Source organism: Pimephales promelas, chromosome 11 (assembly GCF_988280905.1).
Source record: "Pimephales promelas chromosome 11, fPimPro1.hap1.1, whole genome shotgun sequence".
NCBI classification, from domain to species: domain Eukaryota; kingdom Metazoa; phylum Chordata; class Actinopteri; order Cypriniformes; family Leuciscidae; genus Pimephales; species Pimephales promelas.
In genome coordinates, this window is record NC_142779.1 from 5,560,710 (window position 1) to 5,576,458 (window position 15,749).

A 15,749-nucleotide genomic window follows, 5' to 3' on the forward strand; every position below is an offset into this window, starting at 1 on the left:
TGGGTACCTCATGGCGAGAGCACAAGGACGCCACAAAGAAAAACCCTCCATCTCCCATTCCTCTGCCTCAATCATTCAAACTCTTTCATTCTCTCATTCATCCTATTTTTTGTGTCTCAGCGGGAGAGAGTCAGGGTCAGACACACACATGGGACCGACACACTGTAGAAACACTACGGAAAAGACAGGAAAAAGATGATAATGAAAATTTTGTCATGATTTACTCCCCATCAAAGAAAAAAAAGACAATTTTTAGCAGAATGTCCCCGCTCTTTTCCATACAATGAAAGCAAAGGGAGACATACGCTGTCAGGCTCCAAAAAAAAGACAAAAACACACCATAAAAATATCAGAAAATGACTAAATTTAAGCCATTATAGCTCTCATATCTTGTTGCTACATATTTAAACTTAAAATGGCATCGCTGACTACAAACCTGGTCAAATGTGTCTTCACATTTATAGAAATGAGTAATCGATAAGGACTACTTTCATGATATGTTTTGTCCTTTTTGGAGCTTGTCCAGAGTATTGTTTTTATTGTGTGGAAGAAAACGTCCAAAATAGACTGAAAAGGGCAAAAATGAGAATTAACTCAGAGTAAATAATGACAATTTTTATTTCGGCCTGAAAAAAAGTCATTAAAGGAGTCGCACAATCCAATGAAACAGCTTTGAAAGCAAGAAAAACAAATTTACCGCATAAACATTGTTTTCTCATTCTGTGTGTCTCCTTTCTCTCCCTCGATCCATTTAATTCAGGTGAATTGTGTTTTTAATAGAATTAAATGCAAATGGGCAGAGAGCTGATTATCATACAAAAGGTGCATTGCACAAAGAGATGCCACATTCATTCTGGCTTCAGTTATACGGTTGCATTTACCAACAATAAAACACTGCAATTATCAATGTGTGTGTGCAAACTGTGCATGTGTTAGTTTGATTCTATAATGGCTAATTTGATCAGGATGTACATGCATGGTTGGTGTGAGAGAAAAACTCCCATCAGCGGAGGAAGAGAAGTGTTTATCTGTTATGGCTGCCCTTCGGGGTGACGTCTCTTTCCTGAGTATAAGAAGAGGGTCCAGTCGGAGGAACTGTATTATCAGTGGCTGATTAAACTCACTGTCCTGGAGAACCAGTGAGGCCATGAAGAAAATCACTAATTATAGGCCCTGTCTTCACTTTTCACTGCTGTTTTTACCCTTGATAATAAACCACTTTGGATTTTATTGCTTTAAACAATAAATAAAAAAAATGGTAGCATCATTATGTTTACACTTTTTTTTTTTTTTTAAGTTTTCCTTGTTTTTGTGACCTTGTATTCACGATTTGATGGCAGACTAAAGCTTTCAATATGTCATTTGCAGTCAGGGATGAAAAAGCCATATTTTTCCAAACAAAAGGCACAAAGACTTGCACCTCAAGAGAGAGCTTGAGCAAAAAGCTTAAAAGGAAAATAAATCGTGGAAGAGTTTCTATTTTGCGATGAGATCAAATGGAGGGCGAATAGAAAGAGAAGAAAGTGTTTATGTCTCAAACGCTGATCAGATCTGGCCAGTATTTACAGGTCTGCAATCAAAAGTCAAACATTTCAGTATAAACTCAAACATTATCAAATACATCAATGTTACAGCTTGTCAACAATTTTCTTGTTTTCTATTGTTATTTTGGGAGAAAAAAAGTGCAATGGGGTTTAGTAAAATTATGATCCAATTTTAAAGAATGCTTTTTGCCAAAAAGGATCTATATAAGGAGAAATGTCCTAAACAATTGCATAATACTTTCATGTTTAATGGTTTGTTTCAATTTAAGTAATTTTATTTTAAAGTATGTTTATGAGCCGCTTTATTAATACAATTTAATCAAAATAAAAATGAATTAAAACAAAAATCATTCATTAAAACTGAATCTTATTAAATGATCCCATGATGATCCCCATAAAGGTTCTATGCAAAGTGTCTGACTGAACTCTTTAAAAGGTAAGTTTACACACAAAAAAAAAAAAAAATTCTGTCATGTTTATGAATAAAAGCTACACAAAATTCAATCTGTTCATCATATAAAGCGATTGAGTCTCTTCAGAAGTTTCACTCAATTAAATTTTAGGGTAAAATAACCCCTTTTAAGATCTATATAGAACCTTGTGAAGTTGATGATGAAATTATGAAATAAGAAATGCTGAAGAGAAAAACAGTGTAAGAATGAAAAATTGTGTGATATTAAAATAAAACAGTGTGACAAATGAACATAATCTTTGCTAAATAAAAGTGTTACTTTCAAAAAGATAATCTTACTGACCTTAAACTTTTGAATGGTAGTGTACATATAATTGCAGACTACAGTGGATATTTAACGCTCATTACTGATGGTGAGGTTTGATTCAGGAATTATTCAGCAGGATAATTTAACATTGAAAAAAATGGTTTATTTTTCACTCTCAGAGAAACGCATTTACTCACGCATTTTAGATGCTCTTTTATTTCTGGTATTGAAAGTAGATTGTATTATTCACACTGATTAGTGAATGTTATTTATGTTGACTGTGTGGTTTGCGGCTTTGGTAGTTATATTTATTAGTGAGTTTTAGTGCTTAGTGTAATGTAAGTGCTTAAATTGTTTAGAACTTGTCAGAAATTAAGATTTTATGAAGAACAGATTGAAATTTAAGTGGTTATTCACAGAAATCTTTTACGATATATGAGTTTATTGGGCATGTACTGTAAATTTGTCCAACCTCTTTCTGTTTCATTATTCCTCTCTGTGCCTGTTTTCAGTCCGTCTCTATCTTTTTCCTCATATTCCCAGTGTAACCCCCTTTGATGTATAATTAAGTCCTGCACCCTTTATTCCTTTTTCACTCTTTCCTTGGATATAGAGAGATGGGGAATGTTACCCACATCTTACTCAAAAAATTGTGACCATCTATCTATCTATCTATCTATCTATCTATCTATCTATCTATCTATCTATCTATCTATCTATCTATCTATCTATCTATCTATCTATCTATCTATCTATCTATCTATCTATCTATCTATCTATCTATCTATCTATCTATCTAATTCACATATACATATATAATATAACTGATCAAAAGCTTATTTTTTTACGTTTCTGAAAGAGCGTTTTCTGTTTGTGAACTTTGTTTTGCACTGGTGTAAATTTGGTTCAATAGTTTTGGGTATATCAACGTGATATCCTAATAATTTACATATAATCAACCGAATCAAAGGAGAGATGGAGAAGTTTTGGGCGGGAAAACAGCCTGATTTATGATCAATCCCAGCAGTTCTCCCCTTCTCTCACACTCTTTTATCACTCTCTTATGCTTTGAATTGTCTTTTTAAATGAAGGAGAGTTGAATTTAGTTTAGTTTGAATATTAAGTGAGTCTTTGTTAGCTTTTGTTTCACTCATAAATCTTGTTAAATATTCACAGAGCACCTCTATCTCCAGCATACATGGAGTGCATGCAAACAGTGGCTCAGCTTCACAGACACACACACACTTGTTCTCAGCTCTGTATAATTACATTATGTAATTATATGAAAGCATTAGTATCTATCTGTTCTTCTAAGAGTCCTAAAAAATATTACAGCTCATCTGTTGAAAATACGTTTCTTGAGCAGTAAATCGTCACATTACATGTCACGTGATTTCTGAAGAATCATGTGACACTGAAGACTGGACTAATGATGTTGAAAATTCAGCTTTGAATCCCAGGAATAAATTATATTTCACATAATTTTTACTTAGAAAACATATTTTCCAACATAAATGAGCAGGCTGTGATCATAGCATAATTCTGCTCTGACTAATCCATTTCAAGTGTGCTACAGAAATAAATATAAATGGGTATTTCTGTGATTTGGTTGATTCAAGCAGCCAAGAAAGACTCTCTCTCTCTCTCTCTCTCTGGCACTGGTATGACAGGTAAGATTAGACTCCAAAAACTGCAAACACAAATCAAAGGTGCTCTTCATGCTCAAGCAGATACAGGACATAGAACGAGAGAGAGGGAGAGTTTGACGGACAGGACGCAGGCGATGTTAGTATTAGCCACTGAAGTGTAAATTATGTGTGCTAAACTGAAGCGAGATGAGTCTGCATCTGTGATATCTCACTAAATCGCCATCAACACACACACACACACATACGAACGTATTCAGAAACCTACATGCTGCATAGATGCCTTTAACAACCTGGCAAACACACAAATGCTTTCTTCTTGATGTAGGCTGCATTTTAGACATCATAAATGTGTTTCCAACGTAAAGGTTGAACTTAATTATACTGCTTTCTGAGATTCATGTTCTTTTAAGAAGCACAACTGTTTTCAATATTGATATTGACAAGAAATGTTTGTTGAGCAGCAAATCATCATATTAGAATGATTTCTGAAGGATCATGCGACACTGAAGACTGCTGAAAATTCAGCTTTGTATCACAGGAATAAAATACATTTGAAACACATTAGGAAACACTTATTTTAAATTGTAATACTATTTTACAATTTAAATACATTATTTCTTAATTTTTTTTTCAGTAAATGCAGCCTTGGTGAACATAAGAGACTTAAACACTCATAAACACTAATAAATCTTAACAACCCCAAACTTCTGAACGGTAGTCTATTATAGCAAATGGTAGTTTGGCGTGCACATATGAGGAAATTCAACATTTCTACAATACACAAAGACATTAAATAAACAAATTATATTGATCTCTCTTACATGTCACTTATTACCCCTGGGTTGCCAAAAATACAGCTGTATACTCTTAAAAAAAACAAATGCTCTTTATTGGCAACGCATTCTCACCCCAAGGCGTCACCTTTGACCATGCTTCAATATTTGACGTTTTAGGCGCCCTTTAGCGTCACTTACATGACGCGATCCTACGGCGTCATCTAACTGACGTTAAAGGAAAGCGTCAGTTAGAGGACGCGGTTAGGTTTAGGTATGAGGTGGGTGTAGGGTACACGCGATCCGAGGGCGTCATCTTACTGACGCTAAAGGGCGCCTAAAGCGTCAGATATTGAAGCATGACCAAATGTCAGTTAGGTGACGCCTTGAGGGTGAGAATGGGCTGTTATTGGTATCAATGTTTCCATTAGAATCAAAATTGAACCTATTTACTTTGTTAGTGCGTATTAGTCTTGTGGTGAACAATTAATCCGTGCAAGTAAATATATATACATTTACCATGGTAATCTTTAATCAAAATCTGAAAAGTTACTTCCAGTCTGGAATGGCGTCTTTTTCTGATGACGTAGGTTTGACGGCTTGGGTTGGGAAAAGTTTAACCACTCCTCTCAAACCGTTAGTCTGCTATGAGGGAGAGATGGAGAGGAGGAGCGCTAGAGTAAAACCCTGACTTCAGTTCAATATTCCGTTTCACTTGGAAATACATCACAGCACTGGAGAAAAGTGGTTTGCAACTTCCGGTTCACGGGGAATTTAATAAAGAACTTTTCCAATGCACAAAAGGTTCTATAGAGCAAAAATGTTCTTTAGAATATTAAAATGCTCTTCACAATTAGAAAAAAACGATCACTGAAAATTATTGGTAGGACCCCCCCAAAAAAACTTTTTTTGGAACCTTTATTTTTTAATAGTGTATAAGCACAAATGCCAAGCAGTTGAGTGTATGACTTCCCCTCCCCCCTCCCCCCCCCCTCCCCCCTCCCTTGTTCATTTATAAGATGCTGGGAAAGTGTGCATTCTCTTCTGTGTTTATGTGTGTGTGTGTGTGTGTGTTTGTAATAGATTTCAGTGAGAGCGACAGGAATAAAGCCTCCAGTTTACTGCTCCAGCAGTGAATTCTGTAATGACTGGCTGGGGAGAGCAATTCCCTTCCCTAAACATTCACTGCTTTACATTTGGCAGGCAGTTTTCAAACAGATCAAGAGGCCATATCATCACTGTCCACCACAAATCTCCATTTCCCGCAGCTCCATTTTTCTTTGAACGTAAATTGAAAGCTGGCACACACGCTCTTTGTCTTCTGGATGTTTGGCAGGTTTGGGAGTGAAAATAGTCAGTTTGGAAAAAATCATATTTTATTTTGTCTGACAGGGCTGAACTCACCCTTCAAAATATTTATTTATACCATCCACTGCTATCCAAAACGGTTATTATGCTTGCCACTGTGTGACATGCAACACATGGCCTCTATCATTACAAATAGCATTTGATTGCATCTTGTTAGCCAGAAAGAAATCTGAATATTCCCTATTTATCTAATCCACTGATCCAAACGCAAGTGAGTGGCCTAGCGAGCATTTTCACAAAGACTGGACTTGATAAACATCACATTTATTCCAAAATCTAAGAGTGCATCATAGATTAATTGCAATTCCAGAATGCATTTTGACAACGAAAAGTTCATGCTGCCTTCAAGTTCTTCTGGCAAGTTTCTATTTACAAGCTACAAATAAAAAAAAAAATATTGTTGTTGTTTTTTTATATTGGGTAATATTGTTACAATTCCCTTCTGTGACAAATGTCCTGACCAACAACTTGGATCCTTTTTCCATTTGATGTGGAAATGTGAGAAGTTTACAACAGTTTGGAAAGAGGTATGTGGATACCTTATCGAGAATCATTAAATATCCTATACCGGTGATCCCCTCTGTATTATTACTGAATGATGATTCTCGGTGTGATTTCTCTAAGCTGCGAAAAATTGTCTGGCTGGCCGGTTTAACGTCTGCAAAAAATCTGATAGCTCAACACTGGCTCCCACCACATACCCTGGATATATACAAGTGCTTGATTCAACTTCGGGACATTATAATGTTGGAAATATCCACAGCTCGGGTGAACTCGGCACAAATCTTAACATTAAAAATCTGGACTCTATCTGCTGAGATCATCTCCAACTATAATGCGAAAAGCAATGATCAGGAAATTGATGTTTTTTTTTTTTTTTTGTGGCTTTGTTTTTCTGTCCATTATGTACCCCATTGTGAAGAGAGGGAGGGATTGGTAGGATTTCATTTCTTAATTTCATTTCTTTCGTTTTCATGTTCTTATTCAGGTTTGTTTATTGTCAAAAAATTTAAATATCTTTAAAAAAAAGATTTTTTTTTTTTAAAAATAAACAGGAAAAAAAGATTTGTTACAATTTAAAATAAATGTTTAAAACAAATTTGAATATATTTAAAAATGTGATTTATTCCTGTGATGTGATTATAAGCATCATTACTCCAGTCATCAGTGTCACATGATCCTTCAGAAATTACTCTAAAATGCTGATTTTGCTGCTCAAGAAATATTCTGTTTATCATTATCAATGTTGAAATCAGTTGTGCTGCTTCATATTTTTGTGGAAACCATTATTTTTTTCCTGATTCTGTGAGGAAATAAAGTTCAAAAGCATTTATATGATATATATATATATACACAGGCCCATTCACACACACACAAACACACCTCTTTCTTTCAGCCTCTTATGATACTCATTCATCATTGTAGAAATTACAAACTAGCGAAAACATCATTTTGTGCTACTTTCATTGATATTCTTGACAGACTCTTTTTAACTAAAGCAACTTTAAAATGGTTATACCATCCATTTTTTCTTGTTTATTGATTGGCTCAAAAAAGCACAAGCATTCTCCTGACTTATTTTTGCTGATAACGGTTTCACCTTTCATGCTAACTTTAAGGTAAAAAGTAAAAGCCGTTCTCTTTTATAACCTGTCCTGAAATTCTTACCCTAACTTTATTTTTCATTCAAGCATTTTCAGCTCTTCCTATCATCGCTATTCCTCCCACACATCCTCTCACTGCTTAGGAGTGATGTGTGGATAATCCCTGATTGGTGGAATACAGTTTAAATGACAGATTGATGGAGTGATGCCATAGCGTGTCTTCACAGACCAAGCGAGGTCAGAAGAGGTAATGAGGCCATCAAAATGCAGAAATGGAGACCTAAAAACAGAAAGTGGTGGTTGGGGAGGAGCTGGGACTGTTTTTTCTTGCTCTTTCTAAAGAGAAAAAAAAGGTACAGTTTGGCCAAAAAAATTAAAGAGTCAAAATTCACTTAAAAACCATCCTTCCCTCTGTCAATCTCAATTTAAATTGTGGTGTCAGTCATTGATGATGTGTAGTCAAGAGGCATGTGAAACCAATGATGATTAGCTGATGATATGAGGCATCTCTTCTCCCTGTATTTGCTTCCCCTTGGATCTATCTTAAAGAAGCATAACATCAGTTTCATTCATTTCATTTCAGTTTTTTTTTTTTCAGATGATTTACAGATCTACTTGCCTATAAAAAGGGAGGGTGATAATTCCCTAAGACTGTTAGATTGTTTTTATGACATTAAAAGTCTGGATGGCAGACCGCAAGTAAAACGAAGTCATGATATTTAGACCCAGCAGTTCTACTGGCGCCTCCCAATTGGACCTGACACCCTATGTCAAGTCCACCTTGGTGTTAAGATGGATAGTGATATTCAGCTAGAGAAGCAGATAAATTCTGTTTTTAAAAGCTAGTTTCTTTCAGGCCGCTTACCAAACTGAACCCAATCACTTTCACTGATTTTGACAGAGTTATATATGCTTTGATCACAACTTGCCTGGATTATTGTAATGCTTAATAAGTAGGTATTAACCAGGCCTCCCTCTCCAGATTGCAAATGGCTAAATGAATAAATGTAAATGAGTCATGAGTCTATATAATGAGTCTATATATATAAAAAAATAACTTAAATTGTAAAATATTTATAGACCATGGTAAATATTCTTGCGTTGTGTTTATTTACGTGGATTCTGTAATACACTAATGAAAATCACCATTTAGATGGGAATTACAAATAAATTAAATGTATTGCAGCGATGGAAAAAAATATTACTGTCATGTTAATGTCAAAATGCAAAAAAAAAAAAAAGTTTTATGAACCTACAATAAGTTTTATATTCATTATGTAAAAAATCTATTTATTAAAAAAAATCTTTTGACTGTGGTGAAATGTCACATGTTTGAAAATAAATTATACAAGCTGTAACTTGATGACTCAAGAGAGACTCTACATTGAACAATCCAAATCTCTTTGGGTTTTCCACAGTTCTGATGAAGACTGAGAATTTTGGGTAAGTGGCCAAATATGCCGGTCCTCCTCTGTCCTTCTAACTGTAGACAGCTTAATCATCAAGCCTGGGTAAACAACATCAGCTAAATACAGCTCTCTCGCTCACACTCGCTCACTCTCACCCTACTTTTATTTACTCAGAATGACAGATTGAAAAGAGAAAAAAAATAACTGTGGCTTTGAAGATTTTCTTTGGGGAGGAGTGTGGGATGTATATAGACACACAATATAAACATCAGCTGAGGTGTGTGTGTGTGTGTGTGTGTGTGGAGAGAGAAAGTTGTCTACTTTACTCAACCAAATTACCTCATGTCAGGGATTAGAAGAGGATGGGCCAGAAGGATGATGGGAAAAGGAGAGAAGGATAGGTTGAAGTTGAAAAAAGTGCTGATAGACTGTTGGGGGTTGGGGTAAGGGGGGTTCTGTTGATCTCAGTTGGGGATGATAAATATGGAGAAAATAAGCAGAGAGCGAAATAACTAAATAAAGAGAATACAAGAACATTCTCTGCATTCCAAACATATACCACTGTTTCTGGAATTCAAGTCAGAATATTTAAATTAGTCTGATCATAAGACCTCGGGAAAATAAAACTGACTCTAATTTGCTCTCTTAATGCAAATCATTGGTGCATGTAGTTAAAAAGAGGTTTATCTTTGTAATCTTTTATTTAAAAAAAGAATACATAAATAAATAACATGATAAAATATATTAAATTATTTAAAATACAATATTTGAAAAAAAAAAGAATACATTTAAAAGTGGATAATATTAAACTCAAATTAATAACTCACCTAACATTTCTTCTCATTCAATATCATGTTTGACTTAGAAATAGATCACATCATGAAAGAAAAATGAAGTGAATGCTACTGCAAGTGTTGCACATTACCTCTGGAATTTGAATGGCATACGGCTGGTTGTGAAATGTTGGAGCATTGTCATTTACATCTCCGATCTGAATGTTCACTGTATCCTTGACGACCTGAAAATCAAATGAAATCAAATAACAGAGGCTTTTGAGAACGTTCCATTATTTCCACACTGAATGTCATATTAAAAAAAAAAAAAGTCTATAGTAATTATAAATGGAAAAGAAAAGTTCAACAAGTGCTAACAGTGTCAGTCGGTAAGATTTTTAAAATCTTTTTGAAAGTCACTTATGCTCAACAAGGCTGCAATTATTATATATAAATAGTAATATTATTCAATATCATAAAAATTGTAATTTATTCCAGCGATGAATATTCAGCATCATTGCTCCAGTCATCAGCGTCACATGATCTAATATGCAGATTTGTAATGTCTTTGCTGAATAAAAGTATTAATTTCTCCTTTCTTATCTTTAAAATCGTACATTTTTGAACATTAAAAGTAAAGGACTGCATAGACCTTAGAGACGGATGGATAAAAAGGTGGACAGATAGATGATCGCTAACTCACCCCTTGACTGTCACTGACTGAGAACTCCACCTGCATCTCTGACTTTGTCTGAAGAGACAAAAACAAAAAACACACAGCAGCATTAATATCACTGTCAGCTCCAGTCGGACAGTCATTCATCGCATGGTTTTCCTTACCTCCCTGTCGAGCGGCTGTCTCAGCCACACCACCCCAGTCGTCTCCTGCACAGCGAAGTACCGCATGGCCTCTTCCCCGACCACTCCGAAAATCAGCGGCTCACCGTCCGGATCGACCGCCTGCAGCTGGGTAATGGATGAACCTGCATACACAGATGGAGAAAATGAATGACATTTAAGACAAAATTACATCTTAAAGGGGTCATATTATGAAAGGCTGAATTTCACTTAAAGTGGTAGTTCACCATTGGTAGAATGGGCTTTCAATAAAGCTTGGCTGCTTTTATCGTAAAGGCAAAAAAATACCTGACTATCCAAAACAGAAGGTAGGAAAACTTCAATACCCATAATGCACTGGGTATGTTGAGGTCAAAGGCCACTCCCACCAGTCTGCTATGAATACGCTTACCAGAGTCAAATACAAGCGTGCTTTAGTAGGAAACACTTCTTAGAAAACCTTTAGTCATAATAGTGTCGACTTGTATTGTTCCCAGGTAAATGTCTATACGCTGATTACACGCAGCCGCCATTCTGAAATTCGGGAAGTACAGATAGACAACAATGTCTTTGACTACCAACCTGAAGCTGCTGCCGCAATTTAAACTATTAGATGTTAATATCCCATATAGGATATGTATTTAGTTCGTTCCTTCACTCAATACACACAAAAACGGTGCGTTTTTGCTCACACACAAAAAGGGGCAAATTTGACAAGCTACACTCTGAAAACTGCTGGGTTGTTTCAACCCAACTTTGGGTCAAATTTGGGTTACATTTTTAGCACAAGGTTTGGGTTTGTCCATATTTGACCCAAAATTGAAACAACCCAGCATTTTTAGAGTGTGTAATAAATTATCTGAGGTATTTTGAGCTGAAATTTCAGAAACCTTCTGGGGGCACCATAGATATATATTACATATTGTGAAAAGGGGCATAATATACGTAAGCCATGAACCCCAACATTAAAAATCAAATTTTTTTACGTTTTTTATTTTTATTTATTTTTTATTTTTATTTATTACGTTTTTTTTTTTGTTTTTTTTTACGTTGGGGTTCTTGGCTTCCGTATATTATGCCCCGTTTCACAAGATGTAATATAAATCTATGGTGTCCCCAGATTAAAGTTGAAATATTTCGAGAAAAAAGTCAAAATATTTCGAGAATAAAGTCAAAATATTTCAAGATTAAAGTCGAAATATTTTGAGAAAAAAGTTGAAATATTTCGAGAATAAAGTCAAAATATTTCAAGATTAAAGTCGAAATATTTCGAGAATAAAGTCGTAATATTTCGAGAATAAAGTCAACATATTTCAAGGAGGTTAAAGTCAAAACATTTCGAGAATAAAGTCAAAATTACTAGAATAGTCTTCCGTAGAAGTTGGACATGGACTACCAACCTAAAGTTGCTGCCGCGATTTAAACTATTAGATGTTAATATCCAATATAGGATATGTGTAGTTTGTTCATGCTTCTTTTTTATGTTCTGAATACATATATAAAAAAAATTATTTATACATTTATAAATTTCACTGTATATAGTCTAAACTATGAAAGAAATGTATGTACATTTTTAGAATAACAAATGTCTACATTAAACCCAATACGCCATCGCATTCGCGACTCTCCTATGATTAAAGGCGACACTTCCAGTTTTCTTCCCACCAGAGCCATTTCAAAATGACGGCTGTGTGAAATCAGCGTATTACTTTTAGAATATCTGACAAACCTGTTTGTAGTCAACAGTTCAAACTGGATGACCACGAACACAGTGTTTTAGACCAAACGGAGGGGAGAAAATGAAATAAACTGCCGTTCTGTCAGTACCGCTCAACACCCATGAAGCAAAACGCCATTGCAGGTAAAAAAAGCTGAAACTAGAGTGAAACAACATGAGTGAGGCTGAGTAAATAATGGTAGCAAATTCAGATATTTTAGTCAAGTGCAAAGTTCTGACCTTGAGAAGCAGTTATTTTAGTATTTCTTTCTTTCTTCATCTCTCATTAATCAAAATCTAAACAAACTAACCCTTATAAATGAGTGTTTTCACCTCTTTATTCTCTCATTCCTTCTCTTGAACAGTGTTTCAATATCCCATAACCAGAAGCAACAATGACACCCTCTAAGCTCTTTATACAACACACACATGGAGGGTGTCTGGTAACAGGTGTGCGTTTATGAAGACACCTGGCGAGGGGGTCCCTGACTCATTCCAGCTTTACTTCTGCTGACAGAAGCCTAATGCTGCAAATCCTACAATAATGAGAAAGACCAACAAACAGATCAGGCTGAATCCCTTCCACAGCCATAAACGCACACACATATTTGCTTTTACACACTTTCAAATGCACTCACATAAACAGGTACGGTAGAACAACACCAAGGCCGAAATTTGAAATGTATACTTTAAAAGCTACTTTGAATAAAAACCTCAGTCAAATGCATAAATGCATAGCAATCAATCTATATAACTCGGGTCAAATTATACAAAGCACCTCTTTCATATCCAGACACATCTAGGAACCACAAAGGTCACTAACTTAAACTTGATTTTTTCCTCTACATTTAACCCATCCAAGTTAGTGTATACACATTAGGAGCAGTGAGAAGTGAACACACACATTTATTCATTTACATTTATTCATTTAGCTGACGCTTTTATCCAAAGCGACTTACAATTGTTATATATGTCAGAGGTCGCACGCCTCTGGACCAAACTAGGGGTTAAGTGTCTTGCTCAGGGACACATTGGTGTCTCACAATGGATTCGAACCCGGGTCTCTCACACTAAAGGCATGTGTCTTAAGCCGTGGACACACACACCTAGAGAAGTGGGCAGCCATTCACTGCGGCGCTCGATAAGCGATTCCTGCCAGTAGGGAAACGAACCCTTGACCTTTGAGGTTACAAGTCTGACTCTCTAACCATTAGGCCACAAATACACATTTATTCATATTCGCAATACTGTGTGAAAGAGGTGAAAACACCTCTAATTAATGGGAGGATTTATGAACTGCGCTCTCTGTTTATAATGAGATTTATGCAAATTCTGCTGCTTTCAGTGTGAGTTATAATTTAGTTGAAGACGGTGCAAATTAAGCATTTTACGTTACACTCATTAAAAATAAAGACTTCCCACTCTCTGTTTCCTGTTTTTAGGGTGGAGGGATCCATTGTGTGTGGCCGGGAGAAGGAATGCTGTAACAAATGGTTGTTCTGGGTCAATGATGTGTCTCTGAGCATAAAGGGATTGTGGGATATGTTAAGGGGATATTTCATGCAAATCTGACTTTTTCTGTTTTTAAGTGCTATAATCGGGTCCCTGGTGCATCTGCCAACCCAGAAAACATGAAAAGTGACAACCCAGTTGTTTTAGTAAGCCTTTCTCTGCAGGCATGTCCAAAAATAAGCCGATCAGATGTCGCTCCCCTTCTGATGTAGGAAAGGGATCTAATTATTATATTACCGCACCTAAATCTGCACATTTCCACCCACAACGCCACCATTTGGTTTTAGCAAGCAACAACAGGGTAACCAGTTTAACGCAATGACATAAGTTCGAGCTAAGCCACAAACTGTTCTGTCGTTGCTGCACAGACGAACACTGAACACTAATTGACCCAACAATTCTTTTGTAAAGACATCAGGGAACTTGTGTAAAAGTTAAACATGACGGTACATGCAAATCGATGAGATAAATCAATGTAACTCCACAACAACTACATAAATAAAAATAAAAATCACACTTTTTTTGCATTTCGAGAAAAAGGTATTACTTTTTTTTTTTTGTCTTTTTTTTTTTTACGTTGGGTTTCAGGGCTTCAGTATATTATGCCCCTTTTCACAAGATGTAATATAAATCTATGGTGCCCCCAGATTAAAGTCGAAATATTTCGAGAAAAAAGTTGAAATATTTTGAGAATAAAGTTGAAATATTTTGAGAATAAAGTCAAAATATTTCAAGATTAAAGTCGAAATATTTAGAGAAAAAAGTTCAAATATTTTAAGATTAAAGTCTTAATATTTTGAGAAAAAAGTTCAAATATTTCGAGAATAAAGTCAAAATATTTCAAGATTAATGTCGAAATATTTTGAGAATAAAGTCGTAATATTTCGAGAATAAAGTCAAAATTACTAGAATAGTCTTCCGTAGAAGTTCTTCTTATTTTTTTTTTTGAAAGATATGCACTTGTTAAAGCGTAAATAAAAAATGCATAATGGGATTGCATTATATGCAATATGACATTCTATGCACAAACATATACATTTCAAATAAAAGCTTTTCTAAATTATTCTAAACAATTTTAACTACACTTTATGTAGCAAATTATATTAAATATAATGATTATAAATTATTACAAATTATATCTATAATCACTTCTCGTTTCATCCTGCATCTTTGATGCGTTATTTTCACTTGTATTGTACTACAGGATTGCGTTATCTGCAACCTTAAGCGCAAAAATACATACATAATACAAACAAATAATATATATTATTTTAAAATGCATTCTAAACCATACTTTTTGGTATTAAAAGAATTATATTTATAATGTGTTTTAAACATATAATTTATCATATTTTATGCTTTATTTTTATATATTTTATTTAAATTATATTTATAAACATTTCTTCATTCGATCTTTGGAGGAACAAAATAATCCATCCATTATTTCAGCTGTCGCAACGCATTATGGTATTGTATTATCTGTAAATTATACATTCGATTTGACCTCAGAAGGAAACAGTCACACTACTTAACATTTGGAAGCACACTATGTAGGCAGCTCTCTAGGTATTGAAACAGTCTTGTGTTGGTATGTGATGAGTGTGTACAGTATGTGAGTATGTGTAAAGCAGTGACACTCACATAATCTCGCTCAGGCTGATAGATGATGCTATTTAGGCCTCGGTGAGGCCAGTATTATGCTTTTGACTGATACACTGCACATTTACAGACCCCACAGCCGAGAAGAACTGACAAGAGCAATGTGTGTGGGGGCTCATCTATCTCTTTCTCTCTCTCTCTCGCAGTCACAGGCCATCTCAGCAAGTGTGTAGAATGTTTTATTT

General features: G+C 35.1%; 1 protein-coding gene across 1 annotated transcript in view; it reads right to left on the reverse strand.

Moving 5' to 3' along the window:
* cdh23 (cadherin related 23) overlaps window positions 1-15,749 on the reverse strand; it is a 247,724-nt gene that overhangs the window by 165,662 nt on the left and 66,313 nt on the right. The window contains exons 4-6 of the mRNA XM_089116802.1: window positions 10,680-10,822; window positions 10,543-10,590; window positions 9,992-10,084 (exon numbers count right to left, since the gene is read on the reverse strand). Of these exons, the coding sequence (XP_088972928.1) occupies window positions 9,992-10,084; window positions 10,543-10,590; window positions 10,680-10,822 (284 nt within the window). The remainder of the gene's footprint in view (window positions 1-9,991; window positions 10,085-10,542; window positions 10,591-10,679; window positions 10,823-15,749) is intronic.